The sequence below is a fragment of the Zingiber officinale genome, chromosome 7B (assembly GCF_018446385.1).
Source record: "Zingiber officinale cultivar Zhangliang chromosome 7B, Zo_v1.1, whole genome shotgun sequence".
In the NCBI taxonomy this organism is placed as follows: Eukaryota; Viridiplantae; Streptophyta; class Magnoliopsida; order Zingiberales; family Zingiberaceae; genus Zingiber; species Zingiber officinale.
The window spans coordinates 77,046,816-77,058,616 of NC_055999.1; the positions used below are offsets into that span (position 1 = coordinate 77,046,816).

At 38.3% G+C, this 11,801-nt stretch overlaps 2 protein-coding genes across 3 annotated transcripts; one reads left to right on the forward strand and one right to left on the reverse strand.

Annotated features, from left to right (window-relative positions):
• Positions 1–347: 347 nt before the first annotated feature.
• On the forward strand, positions 348–10,151 carry LOC122006055 (P-loop guanosine triphosphatase YjiA-like). Of its 2 annotated transcripts, none has more exons than XR_006118608.1 (11): positions 348–677; positions 1,257–1,322; positions 2,029–2,209; positions 6,686–6,882; positions 6,988–7,038; positions 7,183–7,274; positions 7,390–7,454; positions 8,053–8,144; positions 8,851–8,955; positions 9,033–9,452; positions 9,542–10,151. XR_006118608.1 is itself a non-coding variant. In XM_042561383.1 (11 exons), exons 1-10 carry the CDS (start codon positions 408–410, stop codon positions 9,168–9,170), a joined length of 1,257 nt encoding a protein of 418 aa, XP_042417317.1. In that variant the 5' UTR covers positions 348–407; the 3' UTR covers positions 9,171–9,201; positions 9,277–9,406. The 2 variants fall into 2 exon arrangements, 1 of the variants encoding a protein (XP_042417317.1); XM_042561383.1 differs by lacking the exon at positions 9,542–10,151 and having other exon boundaries at positions 9,033–9,201; positions 9,277–9,406.
• LOC122006056 (ubiquinol oxidase 1c, mitochondrial-like) lies at positions 9,210–10,748 on the reverse strand. Its single transcript, XM_042561384.1, has 4 exons — positions 10,395–10,748; positions 10,165–10,293; positions 9,595–10,083; positions 9,210–9,381 (listed from the first exon to the last, which is right to left on the reverse strand). Exons 1-4 carry the CDS (start codon positions 10,671–10,673, stop codon positions 9,322–9,324), a joined length of 957 nt encoding a protein of 318 aa, XP_042417318.1. The 5' UTR covers positions 10,674–10,748; the 3' UTR covers positions 9,210–9,321.
• Between the last annotated feature and the right edge of the window lie 1,053 nt (positions 10,749–11,801).

Below are 11,801 nucleotides of genomic sequence, written 5' to 3' on the forward strand. Positions count from 1 at the left end.
CCAAATGCAAGTCTCTAACCATCAATGTTCCAAATTTTTAATTTTATTAGAAAAAACTACAGTAAACCGTAATTAAAATTTAAAAAGTAAATACTGAGTTAATCATGCTATGGGCATATCGTTAACTTATTTGATAAAATAATAATGTGATTTTTTTATTCAAGTAAAACAAAAAAAATCCATTTATTGATATTCTGTCAAATATTCAACTGTTTTGAAGGCATTTTGAGGGTCTTAGAACTCTACGTGGTATTATAGAAAATAGATCAAATTTAAGGGGCGGAATATAAATTTAGTTTAGCTTCAATCGGCAATCGGTCTCCCATTTTTCTCAAATTAGTCCAATCTTTATATTTGGATTCTTTTGACGAAAAACCCTACTCTTGTTCTTCGCTTCAGGTAGCGCCATGGCCGCGAGGTTTCTCCTTTCCAGAGCATCCCTAAACCTACGTTCCTCCCCCTCTCACTTCGGTTCGAGTTTCCCGTCGGCCGCCGCCAACGCCTTCTGCGACTTGTTCCGACCCTTCGGTGGTCGGACCGTTCCTCCGGCCTCTTCAAGGTCCATGGTCTCCGTCTCATCTCCATGGCTCGACCTCGCCGAGGACATCTCCCCTTCTCTGGACGTCGACGGAAGGGTTCCCGCCACTGTTATCACTGGATTCCTTGGTTCCGGAAAGGTCAGCTTCTTCATTCTCATTATTCAGAATCGAAACCCGACGCTGTTGTTGATGAGTCTCTGGGAAAGTGGGTACTATTTCAGTATCTTCCTTCTCTTTAGTGGCAGCGGAAGTGGATAGTGATACCTCTAATGTGCTCACTCTGTAGGTTCTTTGTGGATGAGTTACGCGTTGACTAGATATAATCATGAATTTTATTCCAGTAAATTCATTTTGATCACTGGAAGGTTATCAAAATAGCAACCAAAGCACCGTAATGTTTTTTTAGTGTCTAAATGATAAAATAAAGCCACTATTGGATTTCTCGTGCTCTCAGGAATTTATTTGTGCGCACACATTTTGATTATAACCACTAGAAGGATATCAAAATAATTTTAGAAGTTGCCTTAAAATATGCGGAGTACTTTTTAAATTAAAATACAAGGGTATTTTGGAACAAGGTGCACCTTTTGATAAATTTGAAAACTATGATGCACCCTTTGGTAAATACAAAATTATATATTCGGCCTTTGGAAAAATGTCATTTCTTTTGCTGTAGCTTCGAGTTAACAGTGCAAGTTTTTATTCGAATATATGCAGACAACATTACTGAACCACATCTTGACCTCACAACATGGGAAGAGAATTGCTGTCATTGAGAATGAGGTATACAAATTTCCTAGCTTTTCTTTTTCACTGCAGCAATATTTGCTGACAAATCACTTTTGCTTTTCTTTTTAATTTATTCATCTTTTGTCCCATCCCATAATGTAAATTCAATTTTTGTGAAAAAACAGACTGTGGTGATTAAATAAGAGAATGAATAATCAATTTCAATAATCCGTGGTTAATCTTCCTGGCACCAAACTCATTAATTTAGCTCCATGTGCTTGTAAATACATGGACCTAACTTTCTGTGGAGATGACTAATCATTATTTTCTTATGCTTTCCTGCTGTATTGCTGTGATTGTGTTTTTTTTGTCTCATTAGTTGTAGCAAGAAGTTATCCTTAGATTTTTCAGTCCCATATGTCGGCTTCAGACCAGATATTCTTGCAGATTTCTTATGTTCGTTGTACTGTAGTAAATTAGGCACGATTTACAGTATCAAATTCAATTCATTCTTATTTTTGCTAATGCCCACCGTAACTTTAACCCACCCTTCTCCCAGTAAAAGCTTATTTGAATCGTCTCTTGAACAATGCTAGGCAAAAAAATTACAAGCCTCACTTGTGTACTTTATTTTTTTGGGTGATATGATGAATGGTCATTCGATGATTGCTAAGTGTGTCAAATTTCTCATTAGAAGTTTGTTTGAATATTTAAGGGATGAGTATTCTTCTTATCATCATTGTTTTTCTGCTCTTGGCAGTTTGGGGAGGTGGATATTGATAGTTCATTGGTTGCTAATCATTCTTCTGTTTCCGAGGACATTGTTATGGTTAACAATGGTTGCCTCTGTTGCACTGTGAGAGGAGATTTGGTTAAAATGCTTTTGAAGCTTGCTAAAGAAAAGCGTGACAAGTTTGACCACATAGTTATAGAGACAACAGGTAAAATTATTCTGTGCAAAAACATTCTTACTGAACAATAGCAATTTTACATTTGTTCTCTGCCTTTTGCTTTCTCCATTTTTTTTCCTGCGTATGATTACAATTATATTATCCATTTAATTATTTAACTACCATATGATATTCCGATAGAAGTATGGAAGTGCCTAGGAAAATAAAGTATTTAATGACTTACAAACTTATTTAACATGATATTGAAAATGAAAAAGTGTTTGATTAATGCCGGATAAGTACTCTAGTTCCTTATATAAGAACAAGGGAGACATACAAAATTATGCAAACTATACAGGTATTAAACTAATGAGTCATATCATGAAATTTTGATTAAGAGTAATAGAAAAAAGATTAAGGAAGGAGAGCATAGTGATCAAAAATCAATTTATGTTCATGCGTCGACAATAAAAGTTATACATCTTCTCAAGGAACTAATCGAAAAGTATCGGGAGCAAAAATAAGATCTACACAAAATATTCATTGAGATGGAAAAAACTTATGATAGAGTATAATTGAAATTATATGGAGAATTCTAAAAAAGAGGGGTGTTAGTGTAACATATATTGAACTAATTAAGGATATATAGGAAAAACTTCAGGGGGGATTAACTGAAGCATTTCCAATAAAGAAGGATTGTATTAAGGATCAATTCTAAGTTCCTATCTTTTTACACTAATTATGGACGAACTAAAACATTCAAGGCATAGTACCGTGGTGTATGTTGTTTGCAAATGATATTGTTTTGGTAGATGAAATATGTGAAGGAGTAAATGCTAAACTAGAATCTTGGCGGGAAATAATAGAAGTGAAAGGTTCTAGGTAAAGACAAAATATATGAAATTTGAATTTAGCAATATTAGACGTAATAGACAATTGTTAAGATAAGAGACGACGAGTTGTCTGAAACTGAGACCTTTAAGTATTTAGGATCATTTTTATAAAATGATGGAGGAGTTGAGAGAGATGTCTTACATAGAATATAAGCAGGATGGTTGAAATGAAGGAGGGCATTGGGTGTTTTATGTGATTGTAAAGTACTTCTAAAACTTAAAAGGAAGTTTTATAAAATGGCGGTTAGACCTGGTATGTTATATGATGCTGAATGTTGGATTATGATCGAGCACATGAGCAGAAGATGAGAGTTGAAGAGATGAGGATGTTAATGTGGATGTATGGACATACGAGGAGAACAGAATAACAAATGAGAGTATTAGCGAGAAAGTCGGAGTTGCATTTATTGAGGGTAAGATGGTATGAACATGTACTTAGAGGATCAATAAATGTGTCATTTAGGCGATGTGAAACTATGATAAATACGTACATCAAATGAGAAAGAGAAAGACTAAAAAAGACGTGGTTAGCAACAATAAAACAAGATAAAATTTATTTAAGTATAGATGATGATATAGTAGGGGATAGAGCCCAATGATGTAAAACGATCCTTATGGTCCATCCTACCTAGTGGGATAAGCTTTGGTTGTTGTTGTTGTTGTATTCTACTTAAACATATGTCTTGATGCTTTCAATAATACTATTGCCAATGTGAGATTTGTCTCTTCATTTTGTTATCCCGTATGTTTCTTTCAGAATATCACCTCAGTTAGAACTGTACAAACAAGGTAGTCAGATTTGCTTTCCTACATAGAGTCAGATTTGTTTTCCTACATAGGATCAGACAAGGATCCATAGACTCTGATTATAGGATTGGAATATATTTTTAAAAAATTGAGTTATACTGGTAATTCATATTTTAATCTATTGATGCTATAATGGTACTCTACTGTTTAACGAATAATCTATTTATTCTACATGCTCTCTTAGGCTGTTACGATACTAGTAAATGTTAGTTCAAAAATTATTTTCAATCAGGTAATGCCTTAAACTAGTAGTCTATTAAATATTAATTGTCTATAGTTTATTAGAAATGGCATATTGTTACTGCTTAATTTCTCTACTCTTCAAACAACTAGGTATTAGTTACACTAAACATGAAATTATGTTGTATGCATCTTAATGCACTCTATGTTATATGCTGATATAACAATAAGAAAACAAGGGGAAAACCATATATTTTGGAAAATGCAATGTATGCGGTCAATTGAAAGATAAAAGAGCTTGGTATGATTTGCAATAAATCACAGCATTTTCTGTCCGAGGCAATGCTAGAGAAGTGTAGGACTAGGTGGTAGTGTGACAGGCGGCCTAGTATATTCACAATAGTAATGGGTTAAAGAAGGCATTTGGTAGACAGGCTTATTTTAATGGTGTTGGTTATTTGTTGTGTTGATGGAGACAAGCTCAACAAAGGTTCATTGCAATGTGAGAGAGACTTGAGGCAACTTAGCTTTCTTGGCCTGAATCTGCTATTCATTTCTCCTAATTCTCTTTTGTTTTTTAGCCCCATCTCTTGCTATCTTGGAAACACCAAATCAACGATCTCATACATGATTGAGATAGCACCCTTAAAGCTACTTTGGGTCTGAACCCAATTTATCCTTGCACAAGATTCTACCATGCCTGTGGTCAGATAGCAGGTGCATATTTTCATGAGCCACTCTCACCCTATTCTCTACTTGAGCCATGTTTTTTTTTTTTTTGCCAAATTACATGGTCCGACTTCTAATTCTCAAGTTTGATTACCTTGGGTATAAGGAACAAGGAAAGCTATATGGAGTCCCCGGGGCCATGGTGCCGCGGTAGGACATCCAGGTTGTCATTTAGGCACCTGCGGTTTGAACCCCAGCTACGGCGTATTTGCAGGAATTTTTCCTCCACATGGGAGGCGTAACCAAACGATGCTGGATTTCTGGACTGGCCGCCGCGTGCGCTTACTGATTTACCCTGGTGACTAGTGGGAAACTTCCGTGGGGTCGGGCCGGTCACCCCCAGAGATAGTCAATGAGGCTAACTGGGATTATCATTTTTCGTCCCCAGGGCTATGGTGCCGCGATAGGACATCCAGGTTGTCACCCAGGCACCCGCGGTTTGAACCCCAGCTACGATGTATTTGCAAGAATTTTTCCTCCAAATGGGGGGTGTAACCAAAGGATACTGGGTTTCTGGGCTGGCTGCCGCGTGCGCTTCCCGATTTACCTTGGTGACCGATGGGAAACTTCCGTGGAGCCGGACCGGTCACCCCCAGAGATAGTCAATGAGGCTAACTGGGATTATCATTTTTTGTCCCCGGGGCCATGGTGTCGCGGTAGGACATCCAGGTTGTCACCAGACACTCACGGTTCGAACCCCAACTACGACGTATTTGTAGAAAAGTTTCCTCCAAATGGGGGGCGTAATCGATGCTGGACTTTTGGACTTTTGGGCTGACCGCTGCGTGCGCTTCCCGATTTACCCTGGTGACCGGTGGGAAACTTTCGTGGGACCGGGCCGGTCACCTCAGGGATAGTCAATGATGCTAATTGGGATTATCATTTTTTTTAAGGAAAGCTATATGGAGATGGAGACAATGGAGACTTAAAGAAGGAAATTGAAAAATAAGAGAGTTAAAAAAAATGCTACTATTCAAATTAACCTTAAGGCTAATGGGTCATTGAAATTGTTCGGACTTATGATGAATAATTGTTTGATGTGAGAAGTCATTCATGCTTGCATATATTTGATGCTATATTATGTGATTTTAATTGGAAAATCTTTGTGCATTTGTTGAACAAAGAAATATCAATTGAGACTAGAAAAAGATGGTTTTTGAGCCCTTCAAAAAAAACTGCCTAACCATGTTAGCTGTTGTACAATGACTGATATGCATACTAAAGCTACCTATTATGCTATAATTATCAATTGTAATAATTTCTCCATTCTAAGATGGAAAATGATAGAAAGTGCCAGTAGCTCAGTTGGGTAGACTGTAAGGGCTGTGGTGATGGGATAAACTATCATCTTCACCATTTACTTGAGTGATGTTTATCTCTTTTGTTTTCCTCAAAAAAAAAATGCAAATCATGTGTTCTTTGGTTAAGTTTCATGTGACATGAACTCATGCCGCTAGCTGTGCAGAAACATACCTGATTATGAACTTGTGCTGGCACATAATCCAGCAAGGGACTACCTATTATTTTGGGTAGCTTTTAGCTAGTGGTTTATGGGTCTGTACAAGTATACAACATCTTAATCTGTGGTCTCAAACTCATAAACTGCAACCTTTTTGTAAATATATTTCTTTTAATCTAATTAACCAGACTAATATTGTTATTCTTGTATGTTGAGTAAGATTTAACTGAAACCTTAATGTTTGTAGCCTTTAATACTGACTCTTTATGTGCCCTTTCGCACCCATGTTAGCTATCAACAATCTGAGTTGACAGCTGAGACTTATGTGTAAGAGTTTTTAGAAGCCACAGAGTTGGACACTTATATCCACAAAGTGCAATTATTCATAGTCGAGTCCAGATAACACAGCTTATGGCTTCTAGATGCTCTTGGTGTTGACACATTTATTTCTTTCCGCAGGACTTGCAAAACCTTCTCCTGTTATAGAAACTTTCTATACAGATGATTTGGTTGCACAGCATGTGAAACTTGATGGTGTTGTTACTTTGGTGGATTCTAAGCATGCTATGAAACATTTGAATGAAGTTAAATCGAGATGGGTTGTGAATGAAGCGGTAGAACAAGTTGCATATGCAGATCGTATTATATTAAACAAGGTAATCAATTGTCAGTTTATACACTACTTTGGCAAGTAGTTACCATACATATGGTTTATCTTCTGTTTTAGTGTTTTTTTTTCAAACACTTTCTTCTATTTGCAGACAGATTTGGTGAATGAGACTGAATTGGATGCACTAGCTAAGAAAATCAAGGTAGAAATTTCTTCATGCATACTTGCAAAAAGGCTACCAGTGTGTTGCATGTGTAATCTATAATGGAATGCATATATGCTTAACCTATAATGTGAACATAATATTGTATATGTTTAATTTATTATGTCATATGCAATATTGCAGCACATAAATGGGATGGCACAAATTAAACAAGCGCAATTTGGATCTGTGGATATAGATTTCGTTTTGGGAATAGGTGGATATGATTTGGACCGGTGTGTTCATTCATTTGCAATTATTTATTATTCTTAAGTTTTTCAACAAGTTTGTTTTTTCGTCTATGTATGCTGACCATTTGGTGTTGTTAACTTTGTATTAATACATGTGCAGAATTGAATCTGATGTTCAGATTGATGTCAGCCATAACACTAGTCATCAATGCAGCCATGATCATGGTAGTTTTATCAAGCAATTTTCCTTTTTCTTTTTTCATATATATATTTATATTTTTGTGTGTGCGTCTGTAATAAAAGGATGCCTCAATCATTGTGGCAATGGTTTATTGGAAATATTTGTTTGAAAAGAGTTAGTTACAGCCTGAAAATTTTGCGATATATTGATAGGATTGAGACATCTGATATTTACTACTTCAGCTTTAGCTTAGTTGTACCGGAGAGAACTTATCATCAGATTTGCACATTGTATCATACATCACCTATGCAATTTTCATCTTCTATGAGGTTGATTCATTGCTTGGTAGAAATAACTATTGCTATGGCTTTATTTTTATTTTAAGGACTTCTCAATATTCTTAAGATATCTGCTTAGATCTGCTTGAATTTGGCGTTTTCATCAAAGAAACAGTCATAAGTAGCTTTCTGCTAATCAGTTTGGTGTGGACAGATTGTTGGATATTAATATACAAAAAGAGAATATATTGTCTCGAATATATACCTTGAACTAATTTTCTCTTTACAAAAAACTAATGCTATAAGTTTTGGTGCGTGAGTAGTAAGTGATGGCGTGCTGTTCTTTTTTACACTTGTGCTCCAGATCACCATAGGGATCATCATCATGGTCATGTGCACGATTCAGCTGTAACTAGCGTCAGTATAGTTTCTGAGGGGACTTTGGATCTCGATGAGGTATCTTCCTATCCCTTGCTGTTCGATATGAAGCTCTAGTTTTTGTGCTAAGCCATTTCTGTTCTTTTGTTTTTGTGGCTTGAAGTTGATTGTAATGATTTCCTAATTACTTAGTAATGTCCTCTTGCAATCCAACACCTACTTGTCAAAAATTGATTAGAATTTGGGGCTGGCATCAGATACTGAGACCATTTCTCCATGATGAAATTACTTCTGGAGTCCCTAACATTTGGTTGCATTATATTCTCGCTAGATTAAAGACTGACATGAACTTCTCTACTAGATTTAGAATTATTTTACTTGGAGAAAATAAATTTGCCTACGGCTTGCTATTTCACATCTTCACTTTTAAGTTAAATGCTTCCAAAAATGGGCAGAAGATGGAAAATGATTGTAGAACCGTTCGGCCTTACTAATGATTTAGTTGTAAACGCATTAGCGTTTTCCTTCAATTTAACAAGCTTAGGTGGTTTAAATTATGGACACATCTTGTCCTATTAAGGCCAAGTGTGCTTTTTCTCTTTGGAAACCAAGATAAATGTTATAAGATCTTGGGTGCTTTTACATTTCAAGTTCAATTTATCTGATATTTCTTTCGCAGTTCAATTTTCAGAAATCAATTAAACCGAATCATTCTACTTCTAAGGGATGGTAGTTTCCTTGTATACGATCCGCTAATTCAGTTACTACATCCTATGTTGTTTAGGTTAACGACTGGCTTGAGAGACTAGTCGATGAAAAAGGTGAAGACTTGTACAGGCTGAAAGGTGTCCTATCAGTAAATGACTCGACCGGCCGCTATGTAGTTCAGGTACCGTGATCTCTTTTGCTCCCTGCATTATCTAAACTGAACGATGTTTCTTCATGCATCTGCTTCTCTTATTTCAGGGGGTGCACTCCATGTTGGACGGCTGTCCTGCAAAGCCATGGGGGGAAGGTGAGAAGCCGATCAACAAACTTGTGTTCATCGGTAGGAACTTGGACGAGACGGCTTTGCGAAATGCCTTCAGGGGGTGTTTGCTATAGATGAAACTTCTCAAAGATGGCCTTGTTTTTGGTAGCATGTTGTCATAATTTTCATATTTATATTATTTAAAAACAATTTGGTCTCATCTTTTATTCATTTTATTAGATTTACAGAAATTATTCATACATAAAATATAGCAACGGAAGCAATTCACTGATAACCCAGCGGCGCCGGTGTATCCTTCAGCTCCATTCCCTGGCAATGTATGTCCTGCAATCCCCAACATCACATGAACAACCATATCATTCGTTGAATGAATAGGTGAAGCACGCAATTAAATGGTATGAGAAAATTTTGAGAACTGTTTTTTATTCAAAAAAAGAAAAAAAAAGAAGAAGAATTTGATTTTTTTTGTTTTTTTAAACTCTAGGGGAATTTTAACGATCTTAAAGTTTCGAGGAAGTGAGATTATCGGTAGCGTACCGAGGCGAAGTGATTGACGTCGCGGTGGTGCGCCTCGTCTGCTCGGATGACGGCGACGACGTCCTTGAGGGTGGCTTCGGGCGGGAGGCACCAGTAGTCGATGGCGATGGCGGGGGCGGGGACGTTCTCGACGGCGCCGGCCTCGAGGTCCTTGAGGTATTCGGTGTAGGAGTAGACGGCCTCCTCCTCCAGGTATCCGACGACTCGGTGGGCGAATTTGGGCGACACCAGGTAGCCCACAAAGTAGGCGTTGAAAAGGACGCCCTGCACCGCCAGGACCAGCGCCCGCTCGTACCACCGCGGCCGCGCCACCTCCATGAACGTCATCAGGTGCATCCGCTCGTTCTCCGCCTCCTCCAGCAGCGCCCGGATCCACCCACCGCTGTGCTCGAAGCGGCGAAGCGAGCGTAGGTGGAGTAGCATGCCTCCCACCATCCCCGGCACCGCCGCTACCGTCTCCAGCAACAGCGCATGGTATACATGTCGCCTCTGTTTCCAGACCAAGATTAACCATAAATAAATAAATAAAATCTTCCCAAATTTTGGGAAGGGACCAAGCTTCACAGATACCTGGAAGAAGGCGTCGCTGGCGGCACGCAGGGTTTTCACGGACCTGTACGCGATCTTGTCGAGGAGCGTGGTGGGGACGTGGTGCTTCTTCATATCGATCGAGGTATCCGCCTTGTACGCATCCCATGGCTACGGAGTTCGTCAATTCCATGCATGTTCAATTGCGGCATCAGATGCCACGATCGATCACACGAAGAAGATCAATCGATAACTGAAATCGAATCGCTTACCTGGAAGCAGGACCATCTCCAGGGAGTGCCATCTGCTTTCGCGATCTGGGATCGCTCGATCCCCCAATAGTTGGACACAAGCTTGCCCTCATTCGGCGTGGCAACGGCGGAAGGCTTCGCCTCGTCTCCCTTCTTGGCCGGCGATGCAGTGGTGCTGGCGGCGCGGACGGAGAGGAGAAGTGTGTACGCGGGGGGCTCCCGGCCGGCGCAGGAGACGGCCGAGAGAGGGCGAGGGCGGATGTGTCGGAGCAGCGCGGATCCGACCACTCGAGTACTCATTTCCGGTCGTCCAATCGGCAGAACGATAGGAGAGATCTGCTTGATCGGTTTGATTTGGGGAAGAAGGCCATTAGACGCGACATTTATAGGCAGCAACAGCGAGCAGGCGAGTCGTACCGGGAAGTCGTTTGAAAAGTCAAAAGTAGGTAGTCACGCGCGCTGACTTTTAATCATTGAAGTCGTCGATTCGTCTGAAATATAATATTCCTTATCAGTTTATCTGAGGATGGTTGCGAAGCGAGCTTGAAGTTACCGCTGTCAACGGTCATGCCACGTAGCGTACAAGTCACGTTGCTCTTAACTCTCGATTCATCGAGTTACTTTTGACTCTCCTTGTCGATCGGGCTCGATGCCGGTTCAATCAATTAAATCAACCAGCGGCCCGGATCCCGATCCGAACGCTACTACAAACACGGTCAGAGTCATAAAGGAGAGGCTGCGTTAGGCAAATTCTCCACGTTTACAATACATAGATAAATTATAAATGGACCGTGTAAGATCGCCATGCTGTTTAAACAAAATAAATTATCATATACTAATCGTCTCAAAGACTATTTTGATCCTTTGATGTGGAACCATTTTAAAGTTTAGTTTGTAAAAGCTGCATGCTAGTTGCTATAGTATGGAGTAGTTTGGTTGCTAGTTTATATAATAATATAATTATTTTATATTGATTTTTTTATTGAAAAATAATATTTCAATAAGTAAATAAATTAAGATGATTTCATGACACCCACTATATTTCAAATGAACATTATTTGATCATAATCAATTATATAGATGTTAGTAAATAGTTATTACAATATGTAGCAGTTGTTGTTAGCTTCTATAATATATCATCTTATATTGATTTTGTTCATTAAAGAATGATAATTTGATTAAAATAATATTTTAATGAATAAAATAAATTAAAAGGACTTTATGACATCTAATACATTTCAAATACACATTATTTGATCGTGATCAGCTATACAAAAGCTACTAGATAGTTACTATAACATGAAATAACTATTTGCTAACTTCTAAAATAGTATCAACATCTTATGTTGATTTTGTGTTATTTTGAGAGTGATAGTCTCGTTAAAATAATATTTGAATGAGCAAAACAAATTAAGAAAATTTCATAAT